This window comes from Sinocyclocheilus grahami, unplaced genomic scaffold (genome assembly GCF_001515645.1).
Source record: "Sinocyclocheilus grahami isolate Dianchi unplaced genomic scaffold, SAMN03320097.WGS_v1.1 scaffold88.1, whole genome shotgun sequence".
Lineage (NCBI taxonomy): Eukaryota > Metazoa > Chordata > Actinopteri > Cypriniformes > Cyprinidae > Sinocyclocheilus > Sinocyclocheilus grahami.
In genome coordinates this window covers 978,158-1,004,500 of record NW_015505267.1, presented here as the reverse complement: position 1 = coordinate 1,004,500, position 26,343 = coordinate 978,158, and the positions used below count along the sequence as shown (strand labels likewise).

At 36.0% G+C, this 26,343-nt stretch overlaps 2 protein-coding genes across 6 annotated transcripts in view; both read left to right on the top strand.

Annotated features, from left to right (window-relative positions):
* Nucleotides 1-3,391, top strand: part of LOC107587026 (protein bicaudal D homolog 1-like) — a 48,544-nt gene extending 45,153 nt beyond the window's left edge. Inside the window, exons 8-9 of one of the 3 annotated variants that reach the window (XM_016274628.1) lie at nt 1,577-1,662; nt 3,073-3,391. In XM_016274628.1, coding sequence (XP_016130114.1) covers nt 1,577-1,662; nt 3,073-3,175 — 189 coding nt within the window. In that variant the 3' untranslated portion in view covers nt 3,176-3,391. The remainder of the gene's footprint in view (nt 1-1,576; nt 1,663-3,072) is intronic. The other 2 variants (XM_016274630.1, XM_016274629.1) reach the window with 2 other exon arrangements.
* Nucleotides 3,392-6,566: 3,175 nt separating this feature from the next.
* Nucleotides 6,567-26,343, top strand: part of fgd4a (FYVE, RhoGEF and PH domain containing 4a) — a 47,943-nt gene continuing 28,166 nt past the window's right edge. Inside the window, exons 1-2 of one of the 3 annotated variants that reach the window (XM_016274631.1) lie at nt 6,567-6,935; nt 24,733-24,819. In XM_016274631.1, coding sequence (XP_016130117.1) covers nt 6,845-6,935; nt 24,733-24,819 — 178 coding nt within the window. In that variant the 5' untranslated portion in view covers nt 6,567-6,844. Of the gene's footprint in view, nt 6,936-18,225; nt 18,309-24,732; nt 24,820-26,343 lie in introns of those variants that run through there. The other 2 variants (XM_016274634.1, XM_016274632.1) reach the window with 2 other exon arrangements.

Sequence of the window (26,343 nt, the reverse complement as noted above, 5' to 3'; positions counted from 1 at the left end):
ATTTCAACAATCATAATTTTCAACTATCATAATGTGACATAACGTAAATGCATCACATTCATGAGGTGTAACACTTCTATAGTGTCAGATTATTATTATTATTTTTTTTGTCAAAACCGTTTTCTTTTTTAACAACAAAAAAAAAGTTTTCAACAGTGATAGTATAAAGTATTATAAAAACATTCTTTATTATTCCTGGTAATGAAGTTAATAAAAGAGCGATGGACGCTTCCATTCTCTGCCTGCATGAGTCTACATTTCACATCCTTTGCTCATTACTGAATTTGTCAAATGCTGTTTTGCACATGGTGACCAAAACACATCCCAACCACAGAGCAGTAGTTTCCTTCTAAATTAAAATTTAATTTAATTTAATTTAATTTTTGACTCTGGAGCTGTAGATAGCTAAAATTGTTTGCAGTATGAAGATGGTTATGTCATTAATGCATTTATACAAACAACTGCCCAGTACACCCAGAAACTGTAGAGCAACATATTAAAAAGCACATAGAATGGCTGCATAGCAGCACCCTAACAAACACCCTTGCATCATCCTAAGAACTACTCGCATTGTAATGGGAAAATGAAAAAATTGTGTTATTAAAAATGTCCATATATTGCTCTAGATGTGTATATGTGCTCTTAGCTAGACAGCATCAACTATAATGTTTTAAATATGACTTTTTGTCTTGTTAAATGTGTAAACTTATGTGTTTGCATGCTCCCATTAACAAAGCAGCAACGCTGTTTGTAATTTGCGGCTGACACATACACTACCGTTTAAAAGTTTGAGATCAGTACGATTTTATTTATTTAATTAATTAATTATTATTATTTTTAAATTAATACTTTTATTCAGAAAGGATACATTAAGTTGATCGAAATGAAAGTAAGGACATTTATAATGTTACAAAATATTTCTATTTCAAATAAATGCTGTTGAATATGAACCTTTTTTTTCATCAGAAAATCTTGGGGAAGAAGTATGACACTTTCCACAAAAATATTAAGCAGCACAACTGTTTTCAGCAATAATAATAATTAATGTTTTTAGAGCACCAAATCAGCATATTAGACTGATTCCTGAAGGATCATGTGACGCTGAAGTAATGGCTGCTGAAAATATAAGGAATACATTTTATTTTAAAATATTTGAAATAGAATTCAGTCATTTTAAATTGCAGTAATATTTCACAATATTACTGTATTTTTTGATCAAATAAATGCAGCATTGTTGAGCATAAGAACTCAATTTTAATGACCCCAAACTTTTGAAAAGTAGTGTATCTCTGTTTAACAAACTGAAGGTGATACCACCTTGCTTTCCTTCCATCTATACCTGGCATTCCTCATGAATGTATGCAAATATATGCAGCTGAATGTTGGTCATTATTTTTCTCATTCTACATGCTCTATCTGTTCATTTTACATGTGATTCTGCATGAGATTAACACACAGAAGTTAGAGAATTGCAGCCATTTCCAGCAAGTTAATTTCTCATCTCTGTGCCCATTTATGTCTGTGTTTGTGTCACTAACCCTGACTGTCACACCTCTGTATATGTCTAATTTCTCAGTCTCTCTTAGACTGTCAGCAGCCTGCTGGCTCAGTACAGCCAACCTCCCCACAACTGAGGCGCGGGAGGGCATCCACGGGCCACAGGTAATCCGTCCTTTGGAGGAACTCGCGCTCTTCTGATTTCTCTCTCACTCTGTTTCTAACAGAAAAATATGTCACACGTTGGGTCACGCATTCACAAATAATGTTAACAGCAGCACCCACTTCCTCACACTTTTAAAATACACTACCAATCAAAAGTTTGTAATTAAGATTTTTCATGTATTTAAATAAAGCCACTTATGCTCACAAAGACTGCATTTATTTGATCCAAAATATAGTAAAAACTGTAATACAGTGAAATAATACAATTTAAAATAGCTGTTTTCTATTAGAATTTTTGTGGAAATCATGATAAAAAAAATTCTTGATTCAGCAAAAGAACAGCATTTATTTAAAATATAAATATTTTGTAACATTATAAATGTGTTTACTGTCACTTTTAAACAATTTAACATGTCCTTGCTGAATTTAATTATTAATTTATTTTCCTTTCCCTTTCTTACGTCCTACTTACCACACATTTTGAATGGTAGTGTTATCATGGTTACCACAGAAATATTCTTTTCAATATTGTTAATAATAAGAAATGTTTCTTCGGCACCAAATCAGCATATCAGTATAATTTCTGGATCTTGAAAGTATGAAATAATATATGCTGAAACTTCAGTTTTGCCATCACAGGAATTATATTTTAAAATATATTAAAATATAGAACAGTTTTAATACAGTAAAAATCACAATATTACTGTTTTTACTATATTTTTTTGCAGTTTTGCAGTTTTGGTTTCAAAAACATTTAAAAAATCGACCGGTAAAGTATACAAAACTAAAATTGAGATGCCCAGCATCCTTTCATCACCCTCTCATCCTGAGTTGTCAAGCATTTATTTCGTCCCATACTACTTTGCCTCTTGGGGAAGTCGTGGCCTAATGGTTAGAGAGTCGTACTCGTAACCCAAACGTTGCGAGTTCGAGTCTCAAGTCCGGCAGGGATTGTAGGTGGGGGGAGTGAATGTACAGCGCTCTCTCCCACCTTCAATACCACGACTGAGGTGCCCTTGAGCAAGGCACCGAACCCCCAACTGCTCCCCGGGCGCCGCAGCAAAAATGGCTGCCCACTGCTCCGGGTGTGTGTTCACGGTGTGTGTGTGTGCACTTAGGATGGGTTAAACGCAGAGCACTAATTCCTAGTATGGGTAACCATACTTGGCCACATATCACGTCACTTTTTCACTCACTTTTTTTTAAAAGCTACTTGCTTTTGCATGTGCCTTTGTGTGTCTGTCAAAAGGGAGTTAATATTCATGTCTGAATCAGTGAATTTTGCTTTTTTTCTATTACAGTTGCTCCAGTTTAATAGGAAACAGGATATGGTGATTTCATTTTTCACCCACTTATGGCCACTGTTTCTGTTTTCTCTCCCTTCTGCCTGTGTCGTTTGTGTCTTTGTAGTCCTGTGTTGTTAGCTCTTCAAGAGGACCTGATGGCCAACTCCAGATTTCCATGTGATCCTTTCAACTGTCTGGCCCATCATTCTCATTTTTTTGGCCCTTAGCCTCCTGTTGTTGGACTCCTCACAGAGACAGATGAAGGGGGCGGGGCACATCAGTCAATCATGACCTCCAGCCAATCAGATGCTCCAGAGGGGCCCGCCCTAATTTCCCACCCATTCATTGAAATTGGATGAATTATTCAGTGATGCATATTGTAAGTACTAATTATCATTTTGAGTGAGATGAGAGCAAACTGAAATGGACTGATGTATACATATTTATTTAACTATTTATTACTTTATTTATTTGTGTTTTTGTTTGTTTATTTAAAAATATGATGTATGTTGTGTCTGATTGTTTTAATATGAATATGATTTTGGATATGAATGCAGCTTTTCTTAAAAATGCACTTTTAAACCACAAAAATTTGTATTAATAACATCAACCTGGGAGTATTATTATGGTATGCAAGGTGACCTTTTTATCAGTCAGAACTAATATTTACAATATTTGATGCACTAAAAAGTGTGACATGAAAGAAAGATGTGTTTGCAAAGTTGAAGAGAGGTAAATGGATTATTGAGAGACATGTACACATAATTTTCATCAAGTAGAAACAATATTCAATGTGATATTTGAGTGACTTTGATTTTGCTCCTGAGGTGATGTTTGCATTACAGTGATTGAGTTTTGCAAATCTCAGCTTCTCTAATGTCTTTGCACATGGAAACACATTGGCTTCTTTGTCATTTTTTAAGTTTATTGCAATGCATAAAGATTATATTTTATACCTGAATTCTCTTTTTTTATTGCCGAAATGATGTCAGGTAAGTCTTTGAGGATTGAGTGGACATGTAGGCCTAGTTCAGGGCACGTTGGGCAAAAATCATTTTTGAGGGAATGGAGTTATAGCTTGAGTGAGGCTTGATCCCAATGTGCTGCTAAATTTGAACATGAAGTGGGTTTATTATTCTCAGATCTGCTCCAAAAACAGCATACAAGCCCTATTTACTGTATCACATATTCACTAGAACCTCTCTGCATATCTCCTTCTCTCTTTTTTTTCCATTTACTCTTTAAGTTATATCCAACCTTTACCCTATATATAGCACAAACACATTCATCTATGCATTTTATAACAGGCACAGGATCATTTTCATGTCATTTGGTCATCTGTCCTCCAATCGCACCATGATTTGAACCAGCAGGACATGGAGAAATATCAGATGTCATTGTGTTTTTATACAGCAGCAAACCACTAAAACACATTTTCATTCTCATTGATTGACTGAAAGGTTATTGATGGAGTTAGATGAAGAATCCATCAGACGCTTCTCAAAGCATAACTGTATCCATTGTGGAACGAGAACAAAGCTAGTCTGTTTAATGACATGCAAAGAAGGATATATAAGATCAATGGTTTCATTCACAATCTCTTTTAGCTCCCAGTTCTCAGTTTCTGTTCAGTCTAACCCATTGGCATTTTAGACTATATTCATTTCTTATTGAGTATTTCCAATGAGTTTCAGTTTTATTAACTACACATTGTGGTAGATTTGTTGCCTCTGAAGTGAAATTTACTGAATAATACCCACAATGTCACATGGTGTGTACTGGTGAAAGCATGATCTTGCTGCAGGATATTTTTATGTGTATACTACAGTCATAAGCCACATCATTTTTTGTGAAATAAAATGTAAAAACAATATTTGTTGAGTCCTGTCCTGATTATTTGAGAGACGATATCTGTAAAAGGTTTTGTGCGCACACTGTAGTATATATTTATATATATACTATATATATATATATTTATACACTTATATCAACGTCTAGTCCAAAAAAAATAAAATAACACATTGTAATTTTGTCTTTAATTTTTTTTTTTATTATTGCAATTTTGTTTTGTCTTTAAATTTTTAATGATAATAATTTTTAATGGTCCCAATCAACTTTATACTACTGTTAGTTTCGATGCTCTAATTTGATTGGCTGAGCGATGTTTAGGTGAACCGGTTCAAAAGATTCGACTCACTGAGGTGAATCAAAACCGGTAGGACAGCACAGAGGAAATTAGACCAATTGTACTTAATAATTGAATAATAATTTATTAACTTATGTATTTATTATTTATTTAATTTTGCTTTTTGCAATTTTGTGTAGTTACTGTACAGTTGTTCAGTGCAGATACAGTAATCCCAGATAACATTGTGCAACAGTAAATTGGATCACTAATGGTGTTTTCAAGTCAAAATATAGTAGGAGGTCAAAACAGTGAAAATGACTGGCTAACCCTACTGAACTTAATAATGTATTCATTTTTAGTTTTATTTTATTTCATAACCTTTGATAGTTTATTTATTTTTACAGTTACAGGTCTTCAATGCATCCCCAAGCAAAGAGTCCAAATTCGCCACAACACCGGTTCTCCAATTTCATTGGCTAAGCAGTGTTTAGGTCAACGGATTCAAACGATTCGACTCACTGAGATGAATCAAAGTCCCCACAAACTGATGTTTTGAGGTCGGCGAGTCAAAATATACAGTAGGAGGTCAGAGCACAGAGGAAATGACAGGACCGGACCAATCGTGCTATCAGAGCTCTTAGAGGGTGGTGATATGGGCTGATAAACTCCAGAAGAGATAAGAGTCCGAGAATCTGAGGAAAACACTAAACGAAGCGTTTCGCTTGACTTTTGCGTAACGCTAACGTTACAGAGTTCACTTATATCAACGTCTAGTCCAAAAAAAATAAAATAACACATTGTAATTTTGTCTTTAATTTTTTTTTTATTATTGCAATTTTGTTTTGTCTTTAAATTTTTAATGATAATAATTTTTAATGGTCCCAATCAACTTTATACTACTGTTAGTTTCGATGCTCTAATTTGATTGGCTGAGCGATGTTTAGGTGAACCGGTTCAAAAGATTCGACTCACTGAGGTGAATCAAAACCGGTAGGACAGCACAGAGGAAATTAGACCAATTGTACTTAATAATTGAATAATAATTTATTAACTTATGTATTTATTATTTATTTAATTTTGCTTTTTGCAATTTTGTGTAGTTACTGTACAGTTGTTCAGTGCAGATACAGTAATCCCAGATAACATTGTGCAACAGTAAATTGGATCACTAATGGTGTTTTCAAGTCAAAATATAGTAGGAGGTCAAAACAGTGAAAATGACTGGCTAACCCTACTGAACTTAATAATGTATTAATTTATAGTTTTATTTTATTTCATAACCTTTGATAGTTTATGTTTACAGTTACAGTTCTTCAATGCATCCCCAGGCAAAGAGTCCAAATTCGCCACAACACCGGTTCTCCAATTTCATTGGCTAAGCAGTGTTTAGGTCAACGGATTCAAACGATTCGACTCACTGAGATGAATCAAAGTCCCCACAAACTGATGTTTTGAGGTCGGCGAGTCAAACTATACAGTAGGAGGTCAGAGCACAGAGGAAATGACAGGACCGGACCAATCGTGCTATCAGAGCTCTTAGAGGGTGGCGATATGAGCTGATAAACTCCAGAACCGTGTACTACTGTACGAGTCCGAGAATCTGAGGAAAACACTAAACGAAGCGTTTCGCTTGACTTTTGCGTAACGCTAACGTTACAGAGTTATTATGGGTGCAGACGCTTGTTAAGACATGGACCGAAATGCTGCGTGGACGTAAAACACCCGTTATTTAAAGGTCTTTTAAACGTTGTAATGAAGTAACAAAAACATGAGTGAACTGAGGAGAAACGCTATCCGGAGGAAGTCGAAGCCGAAGCGGACAGCGGGCTCGCCGGTGAAGGAATGCCCGGAATCCGCAGGTGAGTGAAGCGGTCAGGTGAGAGCGGATAGTCGGCTTATGGGCTTATCCTCCTCATGCCAAACGTCCTAAACACTGGATGCATTTGTTCCAGTGAAACAGTTACGTTGTCAGGCCAACTTTTGAGTGTTTCTGTGTATCTTAAGGAACACATATCAGTCATTTGTGGGAATATTTTCTTCGGTCCGCCTGGAAATATTAGAAATGGCAACATGGGACAGTGACTCTTCACACCACTGAATACTGGCTGAAAATGTTCTGTAAAGGTTGTTAATGTGGGCGATATAACCAAAATGTTATGCCACGATGTGAGTAATTTCATTACTCTACTTTTCCAGGCCACTAAAAGCTGCGACGATGTTTTTTTGTTTGTTTGTTTTTTACATATGGAGTTATAAATAACAAAATCGCTATCGATTGACACATTATATCGCCTCCACGATATAGTGGAGCCTATATCGTCATCTATATCAGTCCTTGATACCATGGTTTTACCTGCAAAATATTTGCATATTTGATTTATTGCAATAATATTTGATAAATATATTTGACATTCTGATAAACATATAGGCCTAGCCTATACGATAAGTAAATAACACTGTGAAGTTATGGAGGAGGTATTTTGGAATGAATGGTGCAGTGCTAGATCAAAATTAAAGCCATGAATCCTTTGATTAAATATTTATTTTGCAACATATCTAAAAAAAAATAAAAAAATTTGATGGGTCTTTTTATTTCTCAGTTTTAATATAAACCCAGCTCAGACAATCTTTTCATGCTCAAGTTCATCATCGTGGGTTGCCTTAATCTCTGACAGCACACAAGAGATTTGGCAAAAATGCATGGAAAATGCATTGGAATACATGCCAGGCTCCATTTTCTACCTTGGAAGAAAGCTCTGTTTGTACTGAAAGCTCAGGATATGAGTGTGAACAAGTCCCAACTGGTTGTTTGCAATAGTGACATGTCTAATCTCTGACTCGGTATGAGCCAGCCTTCATAATTCTGTATCTTAAGGATAAGAAATGTAGGTATAAAATGTATAAATGCAGGTGTACTGCTGTTATACTGCCCAGTCTATTTCAGATCTACTGAGTCAGTCTGTGTTTAGGAATAACAGCCAATACCGTCAAGACTACTCTACATGGCACAACACAGCCACTGATGTTATAAAAGTCAATTGGTGCCATAGAGTCCAGTGTGTCTGTGGCTGGGTGAATGCCAATGCAGATTTTGCATTTCAATGACAGCAAAACACTGAGGTTCTTTGGATAATGTTGCATGGGAATTCAGTTTTAAGGTTTTATTTTTGTGTTGTTTAGGTTAAGCAAAAAGTAAAAAATCAACATGATTTATTTTCTCTATAATACAGTATTTATCCTTAAGACCAGTCCAGAGATCCATGAAGTTCCACTTTCTGCACCTGTGAGCTTGACTGCCCAGTGTTTCGGAACGAGCATGAGAAACTCACGGAGTTACATTGTTGTTGTGTCTGTGGGAGCTGGAAGTTAGAAGCTGGATTTTATTTGCTGAAAACATTGCTCTCATGAGGGATTTGTTTAATTAATTCAATTCTGACATGCAAAAGTACTAAATCAAATGCAGTATGTCCAACTTTACCATACAATTTACAATATATTAGAGATTATCAGATTTGTAATCAGTTATATTATCATATATATATATAGAGAGAGAGAGAGAGAGAGAGAAAGAGTCAGATGACAGTAAAAGACTTACCAATCTTTGCCACTATCCTTCAAACCAAGGTCTTGCCCATTTGTCAGCTACAAGTTTTTGTACAGCTGCAAACTTTTTCTTTTATTAATAAGTATGAGTCAGAGTAATTATGTGTATCCATTTTTACATAAATATATCCGTTACTCTGAATGACCATGCAACATTGTCACCAATATTTTGACATTTTATTTTCACAAAAATTATTTGCAACATTAAAGCAGACACTTTACTTGCATTTAATATGCTTTCTATTTATATAAAATCACTTGTAAATTTAATTTGATGCAGACACCAAAATTTGGTCTCATCTTTGATCCATTTGGTTTTCTCTTTAAATATGTTTCTTAGGCTTACTCTTTGTCTTCTTTGTGAACATTCTCACATCTCCTCAAGAAATCAGGCTCACAGGGTTTTTGAATGTTGTGTTGTAATATTGTGCAGATTTGATTTGGATCCATTTCTGATGCCTGTGGTGTCAAACATTCCATAGCTGTTGTAAATTATATTCTTCCACCTTCTTAAAAGTAAACTGTTTACTTTTAGTTTAATTTTCAACAAGAGAGATAAAAAAGGAAAGTCAATAAATCAGCAAAGAAAGAAAGGGAAAAAACGCTGGCAGGAAATTAAAATACACATTTTCTTGTGCTCTCTGTTTATTAAGAAAATCAGAAGCAAGGAAAGTGTGTACTTTTTATCAACAAGTGTGTCTGCTTGCATTTGAAAATACCAATCATGCATTTGCTTTCTCACAGTACAGTAACTTAATCTAAGCTCTCATATTCAGCTCATTTAAACAATAGAGTTGTTAGTGCACTTAAACAGGAAAAAGAACTGGGACCCATGGGAGCTATTTCCATTACCCGGGAAAAAAAATTATGCTAGTTAGAACCTAGATAGAAATGCTTTCATCTTCAAACATTTGGGATTTGAGTAAAATAACTATTTTTGGAGTGACCGCTAACACAAATGTATGCTGTTGTTAAAGTTAACTATTAATTTTCTGTAGTGCTTGACTGAATCCCATGATTCCTCTGTGACACTGAAGTCAATGTTTTAGGAGTTCAGAGTCAGGTGAGCCAGACCTGTTGTCATAACATCAAGAGCTTATCAGACTTTATTTGGTTGTGATTGGTGTATTCTGCACTAGCAGGGCTGTAGTTTGTGATGTGAGAGAGAGAGGGGCCATAAATAACGCATGGATACACACCCTCCTTTATCCTCTAGTAAATATTTGAGGACACCGTAGTCCAGCCACAGGAAATGAGACATAATTTCAACTATAACATTGGGATCTAGTCTAAAATAAATACTGTCATATCAGCAAGGAATTTACATTAATACTCAATCATTATGTATGTATATGATTCATTATGTACAGTATGTTTACTCTACAGAGCTTTTCCGTTTGTCTCAGTAATACATGTACATGTAGAAACATCCAGCAGGTGGCAGTATAACAAAACAAAAAAAAAAGGTTTTGCAACCTCTCAACATTGTGTCCTAGCACATTTCTGAAGTTATTTCTAAATTAGAAAATCAGGACTGTGTTACTGTAATTTTTTTTCTTAAAATGTCACATATCAAGTTGTACTTTGATGTGTAGTAGTAGTATAGAGATAAATAATTTAATAGTTAATTTAAGATCAGTTACGGAGCATTCACCTGAACAGGACCACCCGAAAAGTGTACTTTTAACAAAGACGAAAAATTTGAAATAACTCCATATTTCCCATGTAAACGTTCAGGGGAGGGAGTGGGGTTAAGAGTTTGTTTACATGCATGGGAAGGTCCTGTAGGCAAGGTCAACCCGAAATGACGCACTTCCTGTCAGAGAGGGAAAATTCCTACTCGGGTTCTGATGACGGGAGGGTGAATTCCTATCTTGCCTATTGTGAAGAACACAATGCCCAGCAGACAGGGGTGTTGCAAGGTCTTGTGTTAGTCATATCATACAGCAGGTTGGTAATTGTCTGGTGGTGAGAAATCAGGAACAGTGACATACTCTAAAGGGTGTAGGATTTTTAAATCCAACTCTCTGTAATTTTTTTCGTTTCATTTGTCTTCCTGACTATACAGATTTCAACCCTAGATTATTGATTTCATCCTTAGTTGACTCAAGTCTCACCCAGTTCAGAACTCTGCTCTGTTTACCTATGAGAATTAGTGATAGTAATGGAGCTTTACATAACCCATCCCCTCCACCCAGGGCAGTCCTGCCCATGCCCCTTTCCTCTTGATCAACTCAGCTGCTTAGCAAACACTGCACAGGACTGGCGTTTCCTGATTTTTGTCTGGAGTTTCCCCACCTCGGGCTGGAGGAATGGGGCAATCCTGTAGTTCGAACATCATGCCTAGAACAGACTCATTTTTGGAGACTTTCTGCACCAGAAGCCTCTTTCAACAACCTACAGTTTTGCTGGACTCAAGATTTAATGGAAAATCCTGGAATGGCAACATAGGCCAAACGACATGTATATTTCTCCAATTAATGTCAATGAATGAAGAAACACTGAAAAACTTGGAATCTTAACAGGATATTAGGATCCTTTTGCTTTTAAGTAAAAAGATTTCTGCAAAAATCCTTTGTCTTTCATTAGGGAGATTGGTTTTGTAAACCGGACTGCTTTTTAGAGGTGAGCACAAGAGGGAATGAGAGAGGAAGTGGTGATACAGTGGATATTTTTGTCCATTCTTCATCTACAGGAAGCCGGGCGTCACTTTCTCCCCCTTCTTTCTCATCAGTCCTTTTGTGGAACCTCTGGATTCTTTCCTGCACTTCCATCAGTGTTTTTAACTCATTTTCTCTGTGTTGTAAAGTCTCGCTGATGGACAGTGATGGATTGTCTGGGCTCTGGCCTCAGGAAAGCTCTCCTCCACCGCACTGCCTCCGGTAGGTTCTAACGGTTCTCACTTTAATGAGCTCCAACATGCCAGCAATGAGACATTTCACCGTGACTCTGGAAAGAAAGTAGAGGTTGGTTGTCAGAGAATGGAGAGGAGGCTGTTGAACGAACTCTGATTCTCACCCAGTTGAGATCTAAAAATGAATCTGTTGATGAGTAGGAAAGCTGCATTCATGTAATAACAAAACATCATATCATGGGGAATGGATTAAGAAAAATGAAGCATCGTCGGAAGTATTGGTTTTGGCCAGCTAAAGGTAATGTTCAGTTTCAGTAATTGTTCATGAATTGGTTGTCAACATAGTTTGGTGTTACTTTTGAAGAGTAAATCTGTGTTAAAGAGATATTTCACCAAAAATGAAAATGTATTTACTCGTCCTCATGTTGTTCCAAAATGCAAAGAAGCATATTTTGAAAATCTGTTTTCTTCTTCTTCTTCTTCTTCTTCTTACATTGTTTTGGACCCCACTGACTTTCATTGTATGGACAAAACATTTAAAGATTCTTCAAAATATCTTCTTTTGTCTTCTGCAGAAGAAGAAAGTCATACAGGTATTGAATGACACAAGGGTGATCTATTTTTAGGTGAAATATCTTTTTAAATTGCTGCATGTAAAGAAAGTGTGCCAGCTGGAGAAGTTTACTATCTACTACTATGTATCACCATCAAACTCTGCCTAACAGAAAGAGATTGTGAACAAAAACAATAAAAAATAAGATAAATAAATAATAAAGCCACAAAATGTGTCAAATTATAATGTATTAATTTAATTCAACACGAAATGAATTTTTTTCCCCATTTTAATTTATATATTTGAGTGAATCAGGATATTAAGCCAAAAATTAAAGAATGGTTCATTGGGAATTTATTGTGAAAAGTGAGGTACAGGTTAAAAGTATAAGGGATTGGTGACATCAGCAGAAAAGGAAAGTCGTTTCAGAAACAGAACAGGTTAATACAATATTACTGAGACAAACTTTTTTTTCTTTAAGATAACATTCTCTGATAAACTGTTTAACAAGAGTGTGTATTAAAAAATAAATAGCCTCAATTTTGATTTCATGTCAATTTTAGGAGTGTACATACAGTGAGCGTGAGCATTTGTGGTCATGCATTTGTGAGATGAGTATCCAATGTGGCAGATGAACTCAGCAACATGTTCCTTAATAGTTACACACAGTAATCTGAGCTGTTGTCCACTGGCTGGTTTGTACTGAATTTAGTTTTCTGTTGAAATAATGCCTGCAGCCGTTTCAAGGCTAATCCAGACAACCCATTCTCTCTCTTACACACATCGTGTCCCGCCCCTCTAAACTAACTCATACACTTCTTTTCACTAATCTAAACCTGACTTGACTTATGGGTGGCTGGGGGCCCAGACATCAGCTGTCTAGTTTATTTTTTGAGTCATATTATAGACAAAACATCTCCCCATGTGTGCAATAATAAACTATGGTAAGTTTGTACAAATAAGGCTTAACATGACAAAGATGCACACATTATCTCAATTTATAGTCACAGACAGGAGTATACAGTAGGAAGGTGGGTGTTTATGTAGTTGTCAGACTTGAGTGTCCTCAACGTCTTCATCAAGTGAACACCACTCCCAGATGTTTATGTGGCCAACATAAACATCACCCTTTAAAGGGGTCATATGATGCGATTTCAAGTTTTCCTTTCTCTTTGGAGTGTTACAAGCTGATTGTGCATAGATAAGATCCCTGAAGTTGCAAAGACTAAAGTCTCAAAACCAAAGAGAAATTCTTTATAAAAGTTAAGACTCTGCCACGCCCCCCTAAAACGGCTCGTTCTAACACGCCCCCACATATCTACCTCACTATGTGGAAATATTAGCATAATGCCGCCCAAATGTTCACGCAAAGAAAGAAGGCGTGGTTTCAGTAACCGCAGTTAGTGTTGAAGCAGCCATGTCAGGGAGACGCTGTGTGTTTTTAGACGAAAGCAAAAGCACTTTATTTGGCCTTCCGAAAGTAGATGCATTTAGGAATCTTTAAGATTACTTACAACAGAACAGCAGTGCATTGTATAGACGACCATTTCGTGAACCTAGGAGAGGAGGTAATTCTGACTTTGCTATGACAATCTGGCGCTTCTGAATCAGCTACTGTTTTGTTATTAGTTTAAGTATTTGCTATTGACTGTTCAAATGCGGAGTTTTGCGCATCGTGTGTGTGTGTGTGCGAGCGAGCGAGCGAGAGAAAGAGCATGAGAGAGTGAGAGAGAGAGCGAGAGACAGAGAGAGAGAGAGCGAGCGCGAGAGAGAGAGGGGGGGGGGTCACATCATATAACCCCTTTAATTGTTTATGTGAGTAAACACACTACTGTCTTGTTTATGTAATAATTTGATCACTACCAGTATAGCACAGACTTGAATTTGCAGGTCAGATATTTATTTGCATAGTGGTAGGATGGTGGCACAGTATGTTAGACTGGTTATATGAGGATTGTGTCCAAAATCAGTTACCAACCCAAGCAGAAGAAAAGCACATGTCTCTTGAGATCGGGGAACCAACACTCACGAGTCCTCCAACTGTTCTGCTTGGCAGGAACTACTGGCCCATTGTTTTGTGTGTTTATATTGTGTTGTGGGTTTGTAAAGGTCTGGTCGAGGCCTATTTAAAGAACCACAGTTTATTCTTTCACTCTCTAATCTGTTAGGAAGGAAGAGACTGTTAAAGTGTGTTATATATATATATATATATTGCACTAATTAAATCAGAGATTCGCATATTGATTAATTAATGTAGGATCTAATAAACCTGATAACTTTAGAGGGTTCTGGAAGTAAAAGTCACATTCATTTTTTCTTTAAAGTGAAAATTATTTTGAGCGATTTACTTATTCAAGACTGATCTACCATTAGCTGAGAAGTCCATTTAGTACTACTTCTAATATTATTTTCACCAGAACAAAGTGTTTAGTGTTATTTGTGAAGTATTACACGACCCACAAACCTTAAAAAATGGGTAACCCAAAAATGAACATTTGCTGAAAATGTACACACCTTCAGGCCATGTAGATGTAGATGCGTTTGTTGCTTCATCGGAACAATAGGACCTGGAGAAAGCAATATTATGGTATTATGGACTGTAGTAGCAATGGTTTGAAGTTAAAAACGTCACAGTAAAAACTTAACTTCACAAGACGTTAACTGATGGACTGAAGTCATGTGGAATACTTGTGGGTTATTGTGAAGTTTTTATCAGCTGTTTGAATTCTCATTCTGACGGCACCCAATCATTGCAGAGGATCCATTAATGGGCATGTAATCTAATGCGTTTTTTTCCCAAATCTGTTCTGATGAAAAAACAAGGATCTTGGAAGGCCTGAGGGTGAGTACATTTTCAGCAAATTTTCATTTTCGGGTGAACTATTCCTTTAAGTTAGATCCACCAATCAGAGTATGTATGTATATTGTATAGTATTGTATGTTTCAGTATTTGTTTGTATTTGAATAGTTTTCAGCATAGTTGGTAAAAAATAAATAAACTTGCAAAGTTTTATTTTGTACTATCATTGATGATTCTATTATATCATCCCCAGTGGTTCCTGGGATGAGTTGTTCTTCTTTCCCTTATAAAAGACATTTCTTGTCGTATAAGTCTTGGTTTTCAAATACCGTTTAGCTTTGTTGAATCATCTCAGAGTTTGTTGGCTTGACAAGACTTAGTCTTTGGAGAAAATAAATGGATTCAAGGCTGGTTAAAACGGCTGAAGTTAGTGTGCACTGTTGACATTGTTACAGTTGTTCAGCAGGTGATTAGAATGCTTTCACACGTGTGGTCAACCACAAAAACAAATGTTCTGCTGGAGGGAGGGCTGGTCTCTGCTTTTGAAAAACTTGTTATTAAATACTTTCATGCACCTGAATAATGAAATTAAATAATTCCCATAGTAGCTTCCCTTCATATTTTCTGAGCTATGATGACATCCCACCTTCATTTTGAGAGCTTGCTCCTCTTTTCCTTTTGCTCTGTCTCTTTCTGACATTTTTCTTCTCTTTCATTCCTTTTTCTGTATCATGTTTAGTGTAGTTTTTTTTTTTAATGAAGTGCAATATGCATGTGGAAGTCCCTTCTGGAATGAAGTTAATTTATTTATTTATATTAAGTTTTTTTGCAATCATTTTCTTTTAGTTTTCACATTTATATACTTGCTCTTATGTATTCTTTCACTTATTATCATTATTTAACTTTTATTTGCATAGTTCATACATTTATTTAAAAAAATTTAATACTTATTACTTAAATGTTTTAATACTTAATGTTTATTAAATACTTACTATATACAGTTTATTTTATTACTGTTATAGCTATACTGTTTAAAGGACTTTCAGTTAAATAAAAAATGTGAAAATAAACAAATGGGTTTGATAGTCCAGCAGGGGGCAGTGGTGCTTTGACACTCATATACAGAAGCCTGTGAAGTCTGCAATAACTCACTCACTGCACTGCTATTCACATAGTCCTTATAAAAGAATGCGACACAAAACACAGTGCCCAAAGTAAGTGACAAGTATGTGCTGCCTTGTCTATGTGTTGGCTACTTGTTCCCCAAGTGTAGTTTATTGTGTGTGTGTGTGTGTGTGTGTGTTTGAGTAGAAAAAATGAGATTTGTTTATTACACTGTATTGTAAGGAGAGCTGCATAGCGAGTGTCAGCACTGTTTTCCCTTCAAGATTGACTGTTGATATTAACTGAGCCAGGTTGGACAGCAATGAGGAACATTTTTGTCAGCTTTTAGGACTCACACCCACACAAAGCTGTCTGACAGGAAATCTGAACTAGCATGTTTGTGTTTTTATTTTATGCATGCTGAGATGGTGTTTTGGTTGTGCTGTGAGTTTATAACAAGGACAGGAAGGGCTTTTTTGACAGTAATAACGCACCCATTTTAAGAACACAAACACCCACACCTGTCCTCATCAAATCTGTACAGTAGTTCTTTAAATGACTGAAAATACCAGGTTCATGACTTCCAAAATGCTGTCCTAATGGACAGTCAACAGCGTTTAGGCGAGAGTTATGATGTGATATTGATGGGTGCAAAATGTATGGCAAATGCACAAGAGAGATATACTGTATTATATGACCTTAAGCACTTTTTATTAAAACATATCTGTTTCATCTCCTGGGTTTTCATGTTGAGAAACGCCAAACCTTCAGGGTTTCAGTTAAATCAATATTGGGCGGGTGAGCTAGCGTTTCCTGCCAGATTTGACTCATCCAGGTGGAGAGAAAAAAAACAAAAAAACAGAAGACCTTTCTTTCGGGGGTTTTTTTTTTATCTTGTTCTTCAGATAAGCCATTTGCTCAGGTATAAAAGTGTTATTGGAACTTAAATACAAGATTTTATATAAATAATATAAATTTTACATAATAAAATATTTGAATATATTTTATTGTTACATAATAAAATATATTCAAAAGATTAGATTATTAAAATTCTATATATTTTTTATAGATTGATATTTTTTTGAGCCTATTGAATATATGAGTACACTCAGTGTAGACTAAAGCCTGTCGACTATTAGAGCAGTATGTCAAAGGATCATTCAGAAGCGTCTATAGGGAATAAAGGCAGTGTAAAAGACATGGCCTGAGGCTTCATTTACAATAAGTCATGTAGGGGGAGGAGAGGACTGAAGATGTATTGATGGAAGGAGGAGATAAGGGCAGGAGTGTGAACTAAGGAGCTGGGAGTGGGGGAGATGAGAAATGTGTTGGGTGCGTTTGCTGTGATATGACCTTAATAAAAAGTGTAGACTAAAGCCTGTCGACTATTAGAGCAGTATGTCAAAGGATCATTCAGAAGCTTCTATAGGGAATAAAGGCAGTGTAAAAGACATGGCCTGAGGCTTCATTTACAATAAGTCATGTAGGGGGAGGAGAGGACTGAAGATGTATTGATGGAAGGAGGAGATAAGGGCAGGAGTGTGAACTAAGGAGCTGGGAGTGGGGGAGATGAGAAATGTGTTAGGTGCGTTTGCTGTGATATGACCTTAATAAAGTGTTGTTGTCAAAAGGCAAGAATGGTGGTGTTCGTTTGTGTGTGAGGAGTGAGAAGTCAGACAAGTGAAAACAGAAAGAGACTACAAGAAGTGTAACATGAAAGAAGTCAGGAGTGGTTGGCCTGACTGGTTGAATTAGCATGAGGGTTATCACACCGAGGCATATGACAGAAATAATTAAGAGGTTTATAGTCAAGTGTTGAAGTGTGATTGTGTGCATGTACATTTGAACGCATGTTGGGAATTCAGTGTGACGCTGTCACCTCAGGCTATTAGGCCCGGCTTTACCGATCAGAATAAAGCAGAATAAATAACAAAAGAAAATTTAAACAGTCTAAATGAGAAGTGAAAAAAACGTTGCTAGCACTTTTTAAAGGCTTAATTTAGTTTTCTGTTTGACATCATTGCTTTATAAAGCTGTTCTGTGACACAATACACAGTTTGATTCTCTGTAAATGTGAAAAACAGGAAGTAAATGACATTTATTCCAATGGTCTCAGGATGACTCTTGTAGAGAGCAGTCATTTTGTGTCAGTCAGAGAGGAAGGATGGAGGATGCAGAATGCGTGGTGGCTCGACTAGAGAGGGAGGGTTCACGAGAGGGCTGTTCAGTCTGACATGATTCTTCGGATAAGGACGGAACTGAACTGAAGTGGAAATCTCACACACACGGCTGCAGTCTCCAATCCGACAAAGACTCAGGTCTGTGATCTTTCTTCACATGTAGAGATCGCCGTTACGCACACAGATGGCCACATTCGAGAAGGGCTGTGGCTCTTGAAGCTCTTCAGGTTTACCGCAGATGACTGTACGGTTTAGTCTTTCAATAGTGTTGAATAGAATAGAAACCTGCTGTTTTGTATGTTAGAGCATGTTTATGTGTGATATTTTTGTCTAGAGAGATGCATATTTAACTCTGCAGACACTGAAGCAGCGGCGTGTGTCTGTATGTGGGTGGATTTGAACGGTGCTTTTGTGTAGAACCTAGAGCAATAACATATTTGAATAGAATTTTTTGTGCTCGAGTCACAGCGATGAGCAATCCTGGGGTGAATCAGCCACATAAATGCAAACACAGACTCAGATGAAGAAACAGAAACAGATGGATGTGGAAACAGGTCCACATGGAAGCAGGTGGAAATCTCTCTCTCTCTGTGTGTGTGTGTGTGTGTGTGTGTGTGTGTGTGTGTGTGTGTGTGTGTGTGCTCGCTCGCGTTTTGTGACAAATGAGGACATACATTTGTATAATGACAAAGGTATGACATGGGTATTACAAGGAGGGTGACTTTTCAGGACATTACCCCATGTCCCCACTTTTCAAAACGCTTATAAATCACACAGAATGGAGTGTATTGAAAATCTGAAATAGCACAAAGTTTCTCTTTACAGGATCAGGGGAGTGTTGAGGCTCATTAACATTCTAAATAACACATACGTAGTAACCGTCAGACGGCTAAGACTGCTTTAGCATCTCGGTTCAAACGCTTTACGTCAATCTCTCTCTGTCTCTTTTTAAGTATAAACTTTGTCTGAGGTGTTTATCCTAAATAGACACGAGTTGGGTAAAAAGAGACAACTTTTACTATTACACAACTGGTCAAAGGTTTGGAATAATTAAGGTTTTTTAATGTTTTTCAAAGAGGTTTCTAATGCTTATCAAGGCTGCATTTATTTGATCAAAAAATACAGTAAAATCAGTAATATTATTACAATTGAAAATAACAGTTTTCTATTTAAATATGTTTTAAAATGTAATTTATTCCTGTGATGGCAAAGCTGATTTTTTTTGCAGCCATTACTCCAGTCTTCAGTGTCACATGATCCTTCAGAAATCATCTAATATGCTGATTTGGTTATTAACAGTTATTATTGGTGTTCAGTTATTAATAAAGATCATTATTATTATTATCAATGTGTTTGCTTTTTTTAGTTTAATTGACATCTTTTTTAAATAGCAATCTTTTGTAACATTATACTGTAAATGCCATTACTGTCACTTTTATCTATTTAATTAATTCTTGCTAAATTAATGTATTAATTTCTTCATCTTACTTACCCAAAATTTTTGAATTTGAGTAGTAGTGTATCCTGTTTTCCTCAAAAATATTATTAATAATAATAAGAAATGTTTCTTGACCACCAAATCAGCCTATTAGAATGATTTCTGAAGGATGATGTGATAATGAAGACTGGAGTAATGATGTTGAAAATTCTGCTTTGCCATCACAGGAATAAATTAAATTTTAAAGTATATTAATATAGACTGATATTTTAAATTGTAATAATATTTCACAATATTACCGTTGTTGTTTTTTTTATAAATACGGCCTTGGTGAACATAGGTTTTTCAAAAATTTAAAAGCATAAATAAAAAAATAGTAATTATTGCAAATTTTTGACCAGTAGTTTATGTTTTACACAATTATAGAGCTATGACATTGGACATTTTGGTCAATATTGAGATTTTTGACTTTTGATTATGATTTTGATTTATTATAGGCAATTCTGAGATCACTTTTGAAATTATAGGGGACTTTTTACAGCAAAAATCTTCAGTTGCTCTCTCTAATGCTATTTTCTCTTGCAGGAGAAACAGTTGACACTAATGCGGTCTCATTTGTCATTTTTCTCACCTAAGGGTGGTGGCGTCCGTCTACACAGTCTTGATGTGTCTATAAATGATGACCTCACTTCCACCCACACTGTCTCGTACTGAGAACAGGTGCACAGAAATGTTTTATTATCTGCTTCTCACTGTTAAACATGTGACTGCTTTCAGTTGTGAAGTTAATCATGCACACTCGCAAGAAGCAAAAAGCGTAACTGTGCTGCAGGAATATTAAATAAAAACAAGCTCAAAAACACAGAAGAGAGGCTCATACCTGATCAAGGGTCACAGAATTATGTGTGGAGCTCAGTCAGCATGCTGACAATTCAAAGGCAGACAAAGTCTAAGAGTCATTTCTTGATTGTCATTAGTACCAAACTTAGTATTGTCTTTAGAGTTGTGAAAGTGTAGCATCCATTCAGTTCCTGCTATAATTTTTTTAAGGCCCATAAGAAAGATTATACACATTCCCATAGTTCTATTCACATTGAGACAAAAAGGGACTGGAGAGATGAAAGCTGAAAAAGTGGGTTGGTTTGTTGATATTGTTACACATTTAGACTTCATTCTCATCAATCTCTTACTCAGCAGCTTTAATCAATGCCTGTAATTATTCTCTAGTCAGTCACCAACAGTCAGCACATTCATGCACACATAACATTTTGTAGATGGCACATTGAGTAAATAGTTGGATCCTTTTTAATTACACATATAAGGATTTTACTGCAGTTTGTTTTATTTTAAAAAAAATGTCGGTGTTGGTAGCACAGTGCATCATCTATGATATTTATAGTGTCAATGCTGTTGTTGAATGGACATTTATTTAGTCAGTGTCCTGCTTCTCACATTGGCTAAGAAACCAGTTTTGTGACCAGTGAGGGGAAAGAGTGAGACAACCACAGGAAGGACAAAAAAATTGCATCTGCTTGTTATGAGTGACACTTTTAAGACGAGTTGCATGTTGTGGGTTTTTCCCCGTTGTTTAGCGTATTGTTGTTGCTTAAAGGGGTCATATGATGCAATTTCAATTTTTCCGTTCTCTTTGGAGTGTTGCAAGCTCTTGGTGCATAAAGAAGGTCTGTAAAGTTGCAAAGACTAAAGTCTCAAATCCAAAGAGATATTCTTTATAAAAGTTAAGAGTTAACCGCTCCTACCTAAAGCGGCTCGTTCTAACACGCCCCCACATATCTACCTCACTGTGGGAAGATTTGCATAACGCCGCCCAAATGTTCACGCAAAGAAAGAAGGTGTAACTTTTATTCTCACTGTAGTGTTGCCGCTGCCGCCATGTCGTGAAGGCGCTGTGTGCTTCGTTTATGAAAGCGAAACTACTTTGTTTGGTCTTCCAAAAGAGGACACGACTACAAATCAGTGGTTAAGTTGTATTTACAACACTGTTCCAGAACACTTCAACCCAAATATTCATTTGTGTGCAGCACATTTTATGGAGGACTGTTTCCTGATCCTGGGAGAGTAGACTACAATGCCAGCTGTTCTGACTCACAGTCTGTAAGTACGTTTTCATTTAAAGGATTTGCCACTGATGATTCAAACGCGAGTTTTGAGCACTGTAGAGTAGCGCTTGTAGTTTGTCATTTCTCCGATCATAAATGCAGACATGGTTTTATGTTTGCACGGCGCGATGCAACACGTAAAAAGACAGTATAAGTCATTATAATCAGTAATTATGTCCCCACTGTATGCAACAAATGCCTCGTTGATAATGGGTTTTCATGTTTTTTGTTTCGTCGCTCCGGCCGGGACACGGCATCGGCAGTATGGTGAGGGGCATATAATTTCCGTCACACGCTTGAGGTATTCGGCCAATCACAATAAGCTTTGTAAAAATCGACGCGTTTCAAAAAGGCGGTGCATAGAGGAGAAACAATAATGTACAGTATGTGGAAAATAATGTGTATTTTTTTCTTTAAACCACATAAACACATTTCATTACACCAAATAATGTTATTTTTAGCAGCATCATATGACCCCTTTAAGATGGAGAAACATCTTAGGAATGTGAGAAAGATGCAGACCAGGACATGTATAATGATAATATGCAAAAAAAAAAAAAGGTTACATTTTGGGGTGAAATATGACCGGCACAAGTAAGAAGCTGCATTTGGTGGTTATTAGTATTGCCTTTATTGATATTGATTATTACTGCAATAAAGCTGTGGCAAACTGTATTAATCCCTAGTATCATCAAAAAAGCTTTTTATACTTGGTAGAATCTGGTTGCTATATTTGTAAGGCTTTGGCTGTCTTTGTTTATTGTGTCAATATTAAATCAATTTTCAAGCACTTTGGAGCCCAGTTTGTAAATGCCAGATTAATGTGATGAACCATCGCTTTTATGCATCATAATTCAGTTTAGTGCTCTGTTTGTTCTGTTAGTTGGTTACAAATAAATTAACTGTATGCACACAAACTGAAAACTGATTGAGCCTGATTAAGGTAAGCATTTATTCTTGCATCGGCCAAATCCATAATTCACTGCCTATTGAAAACCACAATATTTACAATTATAATGGCCACTCGACTGTGAACATGATTCATGGCATATCTACTCTAATGCTCTAACAAGGGCTCCACATAAATGCTACATTACATGCTACACAGGATCACAAATAACCTCATAAAACATGTCATTGCTATTTTTCTTTTGTGTTCAGATGAAATATGGCTGTATTTTGTTTCTAACCAAGCAAACGGATAAACTGAGGTGTCATACAGCTCTATACATCTCAGTACCCATTTTACAGTTTGTTTAGAATCTGTCTTTGATAGCTCAAAAAGGTTTTATATAGGGTCCCACCAGCCCCCTCTTTCATCTTCGTTAAAGTTTGTTTGTTGTGGTTGTTGTGTTAGCTTACAGAATGCAATTTTTTTGTAAAGCTGCTATTAAAAATGGCTATTATGTGAGCATGTGTGCACGTTTGAGTGTGCGGGGGACACCAGATCCTTCTGTCGCAAGGGCTCCAGATGGTACGAGGAAAAAGCCTTGCTTTAATCTCATGCCCAGGATAAACCAAAACTCAAAATGTAACTTACTATAAACTTGTTTCACTGTACGTTGAACTGACTGACTGTTTTTGTCACATTCTCTGTTTACTTTAGTCAATAAGTTCTCCATCTTTCATCACTGCATTTTGTCTCTCTTTACTTCCCCATTCTCTTTAGTTTGCACTCAGTAGCGTAACATTATTGTGGTCTTATATTTTCAGCGTGTCAGTGTGTGCCTTCATGAACACATGTGTGTACAATTGGCAACCACATGCTACTTGTTTACCGATTGGCTTTCATCTTTTATGTGCGTTAGAAATAGAGTACATTAACACAGCTCTCACATGGCCTAGATATTACAGCAGAATTCATTACCGGCGAGTCTCTGGGGATTAACTTTCCTTTGTTTTGCTACAAATGCTAGATTAATGTTCTCTCATCCTCTCTATTCACACACAGACCTTCTGCTCCTTCTGCTGTTTTTATCATTCAGAAGACATTTATATACTTTAATTCTTCTGCAGTCATACCATTACACATAATACAGTTTTTATGTTTGCACTTTTAAGGTAAAAGTTATAGCATACAGATTATTTATTTATTTTGCATTATTTATGTGCATAATTTTAAGTTTTAACTCTACATTATAGAGTTTCATATAATTAAATGAGGTGTATTTTATTTACTTATTTAGTTTGCATTGTGACATTTCAAGCTTAATATTTGTATTATAAGATTTTGTATAATTAAATTAAGCTTATTTATTTGTTTATGAGTTTGTTTATCATGATATTAATGTACGCTTTAACTTTGTAAGAATTGTATAATTTAATATAATTTAATATAGCCTATTTTAATTATTTATTTTGTATTGTGACATTAGTTTAAGCTCCCAACTTTGTATAAATTATATATAAATTATACATTTATATATATAATTTTAATTGTAAAAAGTCTATTTATTTATTTATTTTATTTGTTTTTGCAATCTTACATTCTTTTAAAATTTTGTAACAAAAAAAAAACTTTGTATAATTTGCAAAGGGTCCTTGTCTATTCCAACAGGACAATGCTGTGTGCATTAAGCAAGGTTAATATCAAAATATTTGCGGAGTCCTGTGTTTAAGAACTGGCCTGCTAAAAATACAAATCTGAACTCCATTGAACACCTTTGGGATGAAATGGGATCAAATCCTCACAGACATTCTAACATCTAATACAATGTCTTTCCAGAAAGATGGAGGCTGATAGCAGGACCAACTCTCTATTAATTCAAATGGTTTAGTGTAATTTACCCTTTGGCACTAAGATTTGCAGATCTCTTCCTGTTCTTATTTTTAGCCCCTCCCACATGTTTCTCAGTATATCTATCCCCCTCAGTTTCCATCTCTGTCTACATAATTTAGGATCATGAAGGTACCTCAAAATGGTACCTCAAAAACTTTCTGGAAACTAAAAACAAAAAAGTGCTGAGACTAAAACTAACTAAATATTTCTCTTGACATCTTTCAGATAAAGCCAGTAATCCCAGCTGCTTTTCCTCCAAACAATCTGATGAAGAGGAACCTTGTGTTGGGGTCAAGATTGCTCAGAACAAAGGTGGGCAACAACCCTCCCTTCTTCTGCTTCCTAATCTGTCTATTCTTTTCTCTATTACTCTACTAAGACTTCTAGCTCGGATCCTTGGGAGTCTTCCATTTATTGTAGTCGTTGATGCATGAATTGTGTGTCAGATCGAATCTTTTCTAAAAACCTGTAGCTGCGAGCAGTTGGATTTATGATCTGCTGTAAGAGATAAGAGCTACTTTTATATATTATGTTATAGTTTTAAGGTTTATTATGGGAATGAATAGGCGTGACTGTGCCACACTTACTGTACAGTGTGGTCAATGATCCATCAACCTCAGTTTTTGGTCTGATCACCCTCGTTTCTGTTTTCTCTGCATTCTGCATTCTTTTGTTTCTCTTAATGGAAGAACGAGCTAACATGGAGAAGAATTTAAATAATTTTGTAGTTATATCAAACCATATTTGATGTTTAATGTGCAGTTAAGGATCACCAATCACAACACCACATGAATAGAAACCATGCAATATACAAAATATTATTTTTGCTTTTAAAACTGAAAAACTTACGTTACATTATTATATTACATATTACATATTGTTACATATTGTGCTGTGAGTGTCTGTAGCTCCGTGTGTAAACAAAGGCCTCATCACCTTCACAAAGTTTGCTTTCATTTGTCAGATCGATATTAACTAGAAAGTTTTTGTTCTCCGGACAGTATATGGGAATACAAATGGAGGTCTATGGTGACAGTAGTTGTGCTGGTCAGACTTGTTTAAGTGGAGACAGGAACACTGTACTGAGCTTACTGTAATTGTGGACTGAAATGTAAGAGATATCACTGAGCTGAATACATGAGAGCTTCGCCTTTATGTGATCTTTATAACCAGGTGGTTAATGGTGTGGTTTTGGTCTTGAGTATTTGACCTATAGTGGTCGAGTGTTTTTTTGTTGTTGTTTTTTTACTTATATACTCTGTGTACAGTATTTTGAACCATCACATACCATATATAGATTACATTTAGGCTACCGTTAAAATGTTTGGGGTTAGTAAGATATGTTTTTTTTTTAAGAAATTTATATCTTTTAGTCAGCAAGGATGAATTTAATTGATCAAAAGTATGTTATAAAATGCAGGATCCAAAAAAATTCCCAGCTGACCTGCCTAGATCTTTACATCATAAGTTATACACTGACAGCTCTTGAGTGATTGTTGTAGATACTGTTGCTATGGCAGGTTGATGTTCAGATGTCATGTCAGTGAGGAAAGTATTGGATCACCGGAATCACCGGAAGTGATCCAAGCAGCAAAGCAGAAAATTTGACTTCATTACCTGCATCCAACAGAAAGGGCATCAGTATTTACACAAACGTCAGGTTTGAGTTGAGTTGTGGCTATCTGGGATGTGTCAAGAAGGTTGTACAACACCAAATGCTCAGGACTCTTCTCTGTCTCCACTCGATGTCGAAAATGAGATTAAAGTAAATCAGATCTGCAGTGGAATCTGGTAAACAGTTTAATAAACTTGTAAGGTGTGGCAGTCCGGTTCATG